The following is an 11,843-nucleotide window of genomic DNA, read 5'->3' as shown; positions in this document are numbered from 1 at the left end:
CAGGTGTACACATTTGGTCCCTGTTGTGTATATGCAGAAATGGCTTAATTGCCATGCTTAGTTTTCTAAAATAATTTCCCCCTTAGCTCAGATTGGATGAAGGCCACTGGGGATAAGGAAAACCGGCCTCTTCTGTATTGCAGCACACACTCCACTGAACACATTATATTGTCTATGTCCCAGTAGCACAAAACTACAATAGACTAAGCAATTTATTGTCTTCTCTCAGTAACCTCTTTCTACTTACTTTGTAACAGGCATCAGAGACGTAGAAAGCACTGATTGGGTCCAGAAGATAATTGTTCACAGTGATCAGGGCCTGGTCAAACTTCAGGTTGTTATCTAGTGACACATAAGAACATTTTCTGACTAAAACACGCTAGAAAGCGGCCAGAAACCTCTGCTTTTGTCACTATGTCATTGTTATTAACTTGCTGTCTTTATTTCAAGGCATAAGCAGAACAAGGTGTTACACTTTACAATGCAGTATGAGTATTCCAGTGCATTCCGGAGCAGATCTGGAGTAGTCAACTAAAAATACACATAGTCGTCTTCCCAGCTTACTTACAGAACAGGGATGTTCATACAGCGGGCTGAATAGCAGTCATGGAGCCTACTGAGGGCTGGTGATAATGTTGTGATGAGCAAGTGATGAGAAGTAAGCCCCTTCCTCCCCCCCCCCCCCCGGAAGTCATTGGTTGCAAATGGCTGAACAGAAAATATGCAAATCTTGGTATTTCCAAAATATGGGAGAGGCCAATTATTAAGTGGGCTGCCTTTTCAGTGGCTAAGCAGCACCTTAGCAGAAACAGTGCTGCTGAAAAGTCAGCCCATGTGATAATTGGATTCTCTCAGCACCTTCTCCCTTCTCTTGGTCTGCCTCTCCCTCAATACTCTTCCTTGCCTTCTGTAACCTCTTTCCATCTCTCTCCCAGAACCTCAACAGAACTGGCACTGCTGAAAGGATGGTGCTGGAAAAACTCAATTATTATACAAGATGGATAAAGGGCTTCTCTGGGATAAAGGCTCTTGGGCAGGATCTTACGCTTGACATCCCTGTTCTAGTAGGTTGTACAAAATTTGAGCTGGTATTTAGGGATTAACAGAGCAAACCTAACTTGCACTGGCAGGCCAGCGGGCCTGCTCTATATCCAGAGCAAGGTTCGGATGCTTAGTGGCTCAGCCCGGGCAAGAGGAATCGCTTCCCCTTAATCTGGGGGAAAGCCACTGCAGCCCCAATGGGGCTACTCGGATCTGCTCCACCTCCGGAGGTAGCGCAAATCCGAGTAGTTTGGGGCTGGCCCAGGCTGCCTGGGAATGGAGTTAGGATCCTGCATAACTGCTAGCTCCGCCTCCTGCTCCCCGCCTGCCCCTGGGAATGCCCACTGCCTACCCTTCGCCCACCGCAGAGCACCAGCCTCCTGCCTCCTCCTCGCCCTCCTCAGTCTCCTGAACCGGCCAAGTTCGGCCAGCACAAACTCACCTTCCCCAGTGCCCGCGATGGCACAGGGAGGCCAGCGCAAGGGTACCGGTCTAACTGCCTCCAACATGGTGCAAAAGTGCTAATATCATGTTAGGATTGCACCCTAACATTTTGTTTTGTGTCAGTACTCACCACCACCTATGATTTAAAGAGCTAAACAGTGTGTTAAGTTAGGTGTATACATCATAAACTTTATCAATATTCTGGCATCTAGGAATTTGCAGTTTGGCACAAGGACAAAGCATCCTTAAACATGGTAGAGTGTCTCTTTTGTGAAGGAAATGACTTCTCATCTGCCCAGGGACTGTCTGGGAATCTTGTAGAATTATACTTTTGTAATCACCCAGCTATAAACCATGTTAGGAGAAGCAGTATTTTGCAATCCAGATCACTGTAGCATTTTTAGCTAAAAGCTTCGAGATTCTCTTTTATACAAAATGCAGGGCATATGAAAAAGCAACTATCCTATTCAATATTCCATGTAAGGCAATTTCTGCATTAAGCTCTGTGCATGTGGCATTTGAGGCAAGTGATTCACAGATGGAACTGGTGCTGCTGTGCAATCACTGAAGATACGGAGCCAGTGTGTATGCTAATAAACTCTTGAAAATGATGTGGGACCATGCAGAACACTGCATATTAGTGCTATTTGTACACCCTTTGTTTCAAATTAGGCCCAACTTGATAACTAGGGGGAGGGGGAAACAGGACAGAAATAATAAATGCATTGTAACATAGCCAAGTTGGCCATCATCTTACAGTGTGATTAACACTAGACCCCTTAATGATCAAACCAAAGAAATAAATGTAACCTTATTGTTACTGAAACTGTCTCATGAATTTTCTGACTTAACTGGGGCTTATTTCTTTAAAGTGGTAAAATGCTCAGGTAAGTCAAACTGTCTCTTGAAATTTAGCTAATTTTTTTTTTAACTATAAGAACACAAAGGTACAGGTGTTTAATGTGTTGAAGTATCCTCCCTAGCAGACAGAACAGAAGAACAGATGAACTAGCTGAAAATTGTGTTACTGAACAATTGGTCTGCATATTTAAAAGTATGTCCTTTACATCTCTTGAAACACAGTCATAAATCCCTGAAATTAATTGATTTTGTTCCTTGCTTGTAAATAGAACATATTAAAAGCAAGCAGCTAAAAGCATAAACCATACATCAAACAGTGGACTTTCAAAGCATTTCACATGCTCCCTTACCTTACCTGCAAAGCTGTTTTTCACAAAACTCATTACAAAGACAAACAAGATGAATCCCTTTGCTTTTGATGCCATTTTCTTCAACAGGCTGTTATCATCGAACCTTTGCACACTTTAGTGCATGATGATCAGAGGTCATAAGTACTTAATTGCACCATTCTTTCAATATATGATAAGTAACAAACTGTTGCATTTGCATTTACATTTACTGAAAAGCAATGTTGTTCTTTCTATGACAAGCAAAAATGCAAACCTAGAGTTTAGATCTCACTTTTCCAAGTGATCTTGAATCACAGAAGTGACCACTCTCCAAAGTGTTAGGGCAGATGTATTTCTCTTCTGCTTCTGCCACTAGCAGGGTAACAGAAGGGAAACTGAGGTAGCTACAGTACAGATTTCAGAGGGGGGAGGAAGAGACTCAACAAAGGACTGCTGGTTTTGGTGGCAACCCTTTGTTTTTTATACTACCCCTTTATACCTAATCCATTCCTAATCCATTTATACCTAATCCCCTTTATACCTAATCCATTCCTGAAAACAGCCTTTATAGTGGACATCCAGATGTCCAAGTACATTTTTTTATATTCATTTCAAATGGCAATTGGGTTGAATAGGCTTTGTTCGAAAGCCATTCCCACCCAAAAAATCACTCTAAATGCCTAAAGTCTTAAGGAATCACTGTAGTTTTCAATACACCTAAAGCAAGAGACATGTCTTTTTGTTTTTCACCACATTTACTGCCCTCTAATACCTTAAGCTTTAGTTCCAAACTTAACTCTCTCAACTCATACATTTCACTGGTTTTCCCATTTTTCCCACTCTCTTTCTCACTCTTCCTTTGGACTCATACTGCACACTAAATTGTAGAAACAGCACAGGGGAGGGGGTGGTGACAGAAGAAGGCAAAAAGAGAGAAACTGACAGAATGCTGAGAAGGAAAATGCTCTGGAGCACTGGGAATATAGCCACAATAGCACTCTGCCCACTCAGGGGAGAAATTAGAGGGAACTCTGCCGTTCACTCAATCATTCAGCAATTAGATGTCTTGTACTGCTATGTCTCTTACTTTCCAGCAGGTGGTGCTAGTGCTACACCCAACACTTTTTCAGAGAGGGGAGGAAGACCTTATGGTGAAAATCTCCATAATAGGAAGCACTATCTTAACATGTGCAGTCCATATAAGTGAAAATCCGTGTAAGGAATGTATGGGTGGTGTAGGAATGGTGTATATTAGAGGTTCCCAAATTGACTTCAGGACCCAAATTTGGTGAGGGAGAGGCACGGCTGACCAAGTGCCATTACAGCCATGCCTCTTGGCATTTATAAATCAGGCAGCAGCCTCTAGGGCCTCTAAGATTGGGAACCACCGGTGTATACTGTCCTGCTCTCAGAAATTAGATCTATGTAGGATTTGCCCAGCGAGTCAAGTTATGCTTCATCATGTGTCATTTATTCTACAAGGCCTGTACCACAGGTGTATCCCATAACAATATACATAGTATATAATAATGGAGTACTCTACTCTCCCTAAATGAGATGCTACTTCAAGCTAGAGTATTTTTGCTGGCTTAAAGTTCAGCTACTTGGCAGAAAGGTTTATCTTTGCATTTTAAAAAGTTGCTGCCATTCCTAGCTACATTGCCTATATTTCAGGTGTACAAGAAATCATTTATGGACAATTTCAACTTGATACGTGGTCTGTTCCTCAAACTTTCAGCAGACTGTGTCATTTGAACATCAATATTAAAAGCCATTTCTGCCCAATGTTGCATATATGCAACAGGGATCAGATGTATACATCTGTGGGCTGGGCAGAAACAGGTTTAGTTCACAATGTACCATCCATTACTCATTCAGTGATAGTAAGTAAAACTACTCCATGATTAAACACAAACCCATAGATGACTCCCATTCAACAATAAAAAGTGGAAATACTTTAATGAACACTCAGATACTGTGCAGTATGAAACGCCTGCACTTCAGTTCCACGAACATATTGTGATAAACATCACAAACCATAATTTACACCTGATGTCTATGTCTTCAAGTGACAATATTTGTCATTTCCCACTCTGTGTTGTTTCTTCCCAGGCAAGTTCAATGAAGTCCAGACTGTTATGGTAGCATCTGGGGTTTTGCTGTCCATTAGGCACTGCAGAGTAAAATGCCTTCTTTCTCTCTGCAGAGAACTGTTAAAAACTCACTTTTCTCTTTCAGCAGACCCTTTCAGGCTGGACTTTTGCCTCTTCTTCTCCCTTTGCCCAATAATGCGGAAGAGCTTTTTCTTTGCTTCCTTTTGCCTCTTCAGCTTCTCTTCCTCCTCTTTCTGCTTCACTTTAAGGCGTTCTTTAAGCTGCTGGCAGTGTTTCACTTTGGTTTTCTTCAGCTTGTAGCTGTGTACTGTACTCAGAGCAGTAAGAAGCGCTGCAATCTTTACAAAAACAAAGAATGGTGTGTATAGCACATACGCAATTAACAAGGCTGACAGCCACAAACGCAAGCAAACATGGGCATAAATTAAAAAGATTTAAGGCAGTGGTTACCAAACTGTGAGCCATGGTTCCCCAGGGAGCTGTGGGAACCAGCTAAGGGAGCCACAGAACCTTTGTGAAACACCCACCACCCTATACAATGTTTAGGTTTGCAGACCTAATGGAGAGCCATGGCCAGTGGCTCAGTAGCTCAAGGGAGCTGCCAGTCAAAAAAGTTTGGGAACCACTGATTTAAGGGCTACAAGCAAGAAAGGGAAGTGTGACACTTGGATAGTACATGCCAGGTCAGCCTATACACAATGCTGGAGTGGCACATGAACCTAGATTAGATGCCTCTGACCCACTTTGCCCAGGAACGTCTTTTATAGCAACCAACGTCTTGCAAACAACTGCACTGGTGTCCTATTAGCCAAAAGTGGGTTACCCATTTATGACTGACCTAACTATTAAACTTGATGTTTATCAAAGGTGATAAACTTCGATCCAGATCCTTGGATCAAACACATTATATAAACAAACCTACAAGAGACTTTGGGCACAATCCTAACCAACTTCCCAGCACTGGCCTAGCTGCAATACACTTCCAAGGTAAGGTAGCATACCCTTACCTTGAGGAGCCCCCTTTGATTGCCTCCCCACTGGAGAATGCAGTGCACATCACATTGCCACAGCTATGTCAGTGCCTGGAAAGTTGGTTAGGATAGTGACCAGCTATTACTGACCAGCTATTATTAGCTGGTTATAGTGCAGCGGTTCCCAAAGTCCAAGTAGGACTTTGGGACAGCAGTAAGTACCGCAGACACTCGCCTATAAGTCAATCTCACAGATAACTTGAGAGCAGGTTTTGAGCCAAAAATCATGGCATTTTCTATGACCCTCGGATAAGTCGGGGGTTAAACTTAGGGGGGTGTCTGACTATAGTTTTGTCTGATTTTAACCGAGGCCAGTTCCTGAAAAATAACCTACCACTAATTGTTACCGAAGAATTGTAGTCTCTAATTTATTAAAAACATAGTAAAAGATCATATATTTTTCTTTTTTTTAAATTTTGGTCTTCTCCACCTTTTTGTAAACACTCTCCGTGCACTGTAAACATACCAGTAGAACAGTGGTTCCCAACCTGGGATTCATGTACTCCCAGGGACACTCAACAGGACCTTTAGGGGTACTTGAAAAAGAATGGAATAATGGCAGAAAAAGGCAGGTCATGCTCCAGAATGCTTTGCAGGGCCAGCAAGGCAGGAAGGAAGGTAGCTAGTAGGCTGTTGAAAGCCCCACCAATAGCTAGTTTTTGGTCATCAATTCATCTATGAACCAGTGATTGACAACCAGCGCAGTAAAAAAGCTGAAACATAATTTGGAAAGTGATCAATCACCCAGAATTTCTCAGCACAATTCTGGTGCAAAACAGTGCAACGGCAGAGTCTTGTGTTCTTCAAACAGATAAAAAGAGAAAACACTGTGATAAATACATGAAGTCTGGGCTTTCATATAGAGGAGATGAGGGCTTGTATTATTAAGGACAAACATTTTGCTAATATGAAAGGTACAATTTATGGAAATGGGCTGCCAAGGGATATGCAAGTGAAAAAGGTTGGCAACTACTGCAGGAGAACCATGAATCAAATCCACTTTTAAGGTGTCTGGTGTGTTAAACCCAAAGCTCTACATACAACCCATAACACATAACTAAGAGTGTGCAATTCAATTCACAACAGAGAGATGCAGCTGCATGTATTTGCAACCCTTTTTACTCAGAAGCAGACCCACTGCTTTGCATGGGTGCTATGCTTAAGTAATGGTACACTGAATTGTAGCCTGGGACTTTGCTTCAAATGGAAAGGAGGATCCCATCCTGGTGTTGAAAAAAACAGATCTCTGCTAAATGCAAAACAGAACCAGGTTGCAATAGCATTTGCAAAATGGAACAAAGGAGAATAAAAGGGTAACTTTGGCTGGAATTTCCCAAGAAAGTTACTATAGAAACTAATGACCTGCTTCAGCAAGCTTTTGACAGTTGAAAAGCTCTGCCCTCTGATTGCCCTGGAGATAAGGCAAAGTGATAATTGGAGCTTGATTACTTGGCAAAAATTTTATGTAGGTATTTGTGGGGGTAAAGCTCCAATGCTATCACACCACCACCAAGGCCAAGGGGTTTTTACATGTACCTGAGGGTTTGTACTGGCCTCCAGGAGAGTCCAGGACCCTCCCGGAGGCCACCAATAGGACCACTCATGTATGGTGAGACTGCTGCAGCACCATGGGGGGCACCCATTTCTGGGCCACTCCCCTTAAGGGGGAATGGTCCTCCTGCAGTTCCCCTGGTGAGTCACAACCCACCAGTCTGGGAACCACTGCTACAGTGTGTTTGTTTGTCTGTCATCTGAAAGTTACAAACCACTTAATCATATTATCAGGGTGATGTACATGGTTCCTTGCCCTCACAACAACCCTGTGAGGTAGGCAAGGCTGAGAGATAGTGACTGGTCCAAGGTCACCCTGGAAGAACCATGGCTGATTGGGAATTTGAACCCAAATCTTCCAGGTGTAAGTCCAACACCAGAACCACTACATGGGGAAGTAACATTGATGTGCAATAGAAAGGTGTACATAAACTGAGTGCAGGGGCAGCATTCAATCTTCCTAAAGGACTGAAAAATGAAGAGGGTTGCAGAGGCTGCAAACTGGCAAGAGGAAATTTCCAATGTGCTATTATGAAGTAGCTCTTAGACCAAGAACAGATTGTGATCAAAAGAAACACACACATACTTACCTTCTTTTCATGAGGTTCCCTGATAACAGCTGGTCTCCACCTGTCCTTGGGGACTTTTCCTTTGCCTTCTTGGATCTTAGGCTTGTTCTTAAATGGCAGCGCTTTCTGAAGCGCTTTTGGAATATGCAGTTTATTGAAATGTTTCTTCTCCCGAACTATAAGCTACAAAGAGCAAAGGTAACACTGAGCAGCAATGTTCTTATTACAAAAATCAAGACTATCTTTCACTCATTATAATATGGCACAATATAAGTGGAAGATATTTTATGGACACCTCTTGACCATGTTATCATAACCACCTCATGTTATCTTCACAGTTCCTTCCCACAAAAGGTCAGAATTTCTAGGCCACCTGGTGGGAGGAGTAGGTGGGAATAGCAGATGCCAGCTCTGCCTCAGTTTCTAGGAGTAATGGGGACATGGGGAAAAGCCATAGGATGAGCTCATTCTACATAGTTTGAGGCTTCACATGCTACCTGAGTAGTGTAAGAAAAAGCTGCATGGCAGTGGCTCCTACAATGCAATGACTTGAGACACAGTATTAACAGACTCCCTTTATCATTGGATAGATAATCTTAAAACAAATTGTCAGAACTGAAATGCAGACAGAATCCTATTCTGAATACTGCTAAAAAGAACCAGAGATTGAGCAAACTGGACACAGTCAAGTGAATGAGCTTAACATGGGCCTGTGGTACACATACCTCTGCTAACTGGGCTAAGATGCACCTCTTAAATGGTAGTTTCTCTGACATTTTAGCAAAAGGAGAGGAATTGTCTCTATTCATCCCAGCATAGCATCTTTTCCAGTGCATGTTTACTGGTATCTCTTTTGCTACATAAACTGCTTTGGGAACTTTTTTTCCCCCTTAAATTGAAAAGCAATATATAGATAGGACTACAGTCAGGTCACATCTTACACAGGGTTCAGGTTTAGGAATCAGTGTGTAAGGAGAAAATCACGCAGTCAAAACTACCTTAACTCTGAAAAATGTGTATTTAAGAAGTTAAATCACACTACGAGAGGCACCCAAACACTGAGACAATGAAGGGAACAGCAGATTCATTCTCCCATCTCACACCCACTCCAGGGCACATACTTGGTGAGTATAATGGAAGGACACTATTTGAATTGTTGTTCAAGTGGCCAAGTGCATGCAAGTATAACATGTGAACAATGCAACCTTACTAAAGTAATACTTCCCAATAAAGCTGCCTCTTTTAGTGCTTCACTACAACTCTTTAACCTCACTGATTGACAACCAACATAGTAAATGGAAGCAGCTCAGTCCTTACCCCTTTCATTGATACTAAGTACCGATGAGAACAAAGTCAGAGTTACACATATTTAATGTTGAATTACAGCATAAACCACCATACCTTATACAGAGAGTCTTTATTTTGTTTTAATCTGATGCCCTTCTCATGCCTTAATTGACCTGTTGTCTTCATTCCTACCCAGGAGTCTTTTTCACCAACAGGCTTTAGCAAGGAAGTTACTGGATTATAAAAGGCTGGGATGGACACAGGATACCAAGTCCTCATGAAAACAATATCTAAAAAAGGAAGCAAGTAGTCCAGCTTTTAATTACAGCGGTTTTAAGCAGAGGAGCTGTGTAGAGCTGTTAACTGGATCAATGGGTGAATCCCAATGTAGACGCCTACACAAACACACAGAGCATATGTTTTGCACTTCAAAGGCTCTCCTCGACCTGGCCAACACATGCAGCAGAATGAGAAGGAAGAATCCTGATAGAAAGGATAGAAAGGATGATAGAAAGGACTGAATCCCTTCAAACTACATATGTGGAGGAATGCCACTGTTGAATGTTCTCTTATGTGAAGAGCTCCCTGCAACTAAAACACCATAAAAAAACTAGCACATTGGGGAGAAAAGTTTGAGTACAGGGCTAGAATCTGGGTGAGTTCTCCCACATAAGAGTTCACTCAAAAATGTGATTCCCCCCTAGTATGAAGTGGTATAGCTGGGCAGGAGGTCTGGTCTAGAGGGTAGAGCCTCCATTTGCCTGAAGATAACATTCGCAGGTCGCCAGTTTAAGGCCACCAGCACCGTGAATGGTGAGACCTTGAAGCAGCTGACAAGCTGAGTTATTCCACCTGCTCTTTGGTGTGAGCGAAGAAAGAGCTTGGCTGCCCTCCATGTAAGAGATGAAGGAGCTGCTTGTCCGCTTGAGTGGGAGGAAACCGGAGGCCAGAATGTGATACCAGATCAGAAAGATCCATCTGAAATGTTGTGGTTCTTGAAAGATAGAACCTTTCTTCAATTGTAAAAATTCCTACGGGGATTTAGAATAGCCTGCCTATGTAAACCACCTTGAATAAAGTCTGAGGAGATATCCAATGACCAAGAAAGGTGGTATATAAATACCTGTATTATTATTATTTAAAAACTTTTTCTGGCCCTCAACACCATGCCAGAAATTTGATGCAGCCCTCTGGCCAAAAAGTTTGGAGACCCCTGCATTAGAGCATTTGGCTTCTACTACAGATCTAAGAAGCAGAAATGTCTAGTTAGGACAGCTGCCATTCAAGAAATTTAGCATCCCTAAATCTGAGCCCTTTGCTGCCAAAAGAAAAAAAAAGTGCTAAGACCATGATGTTCCCTTACTATGTGTTAGTATGAAAGCTAGCCTTTATTCCTTCTGGAAGTGTATCAATTTTCAGACAAGCCACTGACTCCATGTGAAACTAAGGCTGCAATCCTAACCTCACTTTCCTGGGAGTAAGATCCATGGAACACAATAGGACTTACTTCTGTGTAGACCTGGTTAGGATTGTGCCCTAGGTTGGTCAAATCACCACTTCAGGAATACCTGAAAACAATTCAATTAAAGAAGTTCAACAGCCCAATCCCATGAATATCTACTCAGAAGTAAGTCCTATTGAGTTCAACAGGACCTACTCCCAGATAAGCGTGTACAAAATTGCAGCCTAAACTCACCTGGAAGATGCAACTTACCACTCATTAACAACTTGTCTTCAAACGTTGCTCTGAAAGCCCCTTCTGGAGTTCGAAGGGCCTTTTTGATCTGCCCTCGGATACCACTCACGGTACGAATGGCTGCACCTTCAAACTTAGCCACTTCCAGTACAGAGTTAAACATCCCCTATGTGGCACAAAACAAAGATAAAAATCAATTAATGAAAGGTTATGCCTTTATTTCCAGGTGAGAGCAATTTCATCCAAAACAGGTTGAATGCTTTGTCACATGGAACATAGGCAGTGGAACAAATTGCATGCCAAGTACTTTCCTTGGGAGGGACTGAAGTTACAGAACTGGAAATTGCTCAACATAGGGAGGTGGTCAACATACGGAAAAAAGGCATTTAAATATCATATTTAGCTCCCAGGACAACAAATGCAAGGCCAAATTATTATTTAGATTGGATTTTTAAAAAGTTTTATTGCAAATATCAGTGAGAACTGATCCTCTTGTGATGCTTACTATTTATATCATCTATATCTATATCAAGAGACAGAGAATAAACAGCCCACAGTGTTTTAAAAAAAAACCCTAAAAATTCATAAGCTTAAAAAACTTGTAAGTTAAAAAAAATACTTGGTTTCATAGCAGACAGGCACACCAATGCTATCCCTTGCCATCCCATAGCATGTAGCATGTTACATAGCTCCAACAGCTACTTAAAAAACACACTTTTTTTACTTAGGCTGCCTGTCTTTCACTGGGTCTCCTCAGATTCACTAAATGCCAGAAGATGTTTGATACAGTCCCTCACTAAAAGCTGTTGAGAAAACTCCACAGTCAGGGAATAAGAGGACAGGTCCTCTCATGGACTGGGAACTGGTTGAGGACCAGGAAACAGAGAGTGGGTGTCAATGGGCAATTGACAAAAAAAGTG

At 42.1% G+C, this 11,843-nt stretch overlaps 1 protein-coding gene across 2 annotated transcripts in view; it reads right to left on the bottom strand.

Moving 5' to 3' along the window:
• Positions 1-4,607: 4,607 nt before the first annotated feature.
• BMS1 (BMS1 ribosome biogenesis factor) overlaps positions 4,608-11,843 on the bottom strand; it is a 36,783-nt gene continuing 29,547 nt past the window's right edge. For both annotated transcript variants that reach the window (XM_066619845.1, XM_066619846.1), the window contains exons 20-23: positions 10,942-11,089; positions 9,342-9,517; positions 7,962-8,123; positions 4,608-5,127 (exon numbers count right to left, since the gene is read on the bottom strand). In XM_066619845.1, the coding sequence (XP_066475942.1) occupies positions 4,897-5,127; positions 7,962-8,123; positions 9,342-9,517; positions 10,942-11,089 (717 nt within the window). In that variant the 3' untranslated portion in view covers positions 4,608-4,896. The remainder of the gene's footprint in view (positions 5,128-7,961; positions 8,124-9,341; positions 9,518-10,941; positions 11,090-11,843) is intronic.

Source organism: Tiliqua scincoides, chromosome 3, assembly GCF_035046505.1.
Source record: "Tiliqua scincoides isolate rTilSci1 chromosome 3, rTilSci1.hap2, whole genome shotgun sequence".
NCBI lineage: Eukaryota > Metazoa > Chordata > Lepidosauria > Squamata > Scincidae > Tiliqua > Tiliqua scincoides.
This window is presented reverse-complemented; position numbering and strand designations above follow the sequence as displayed.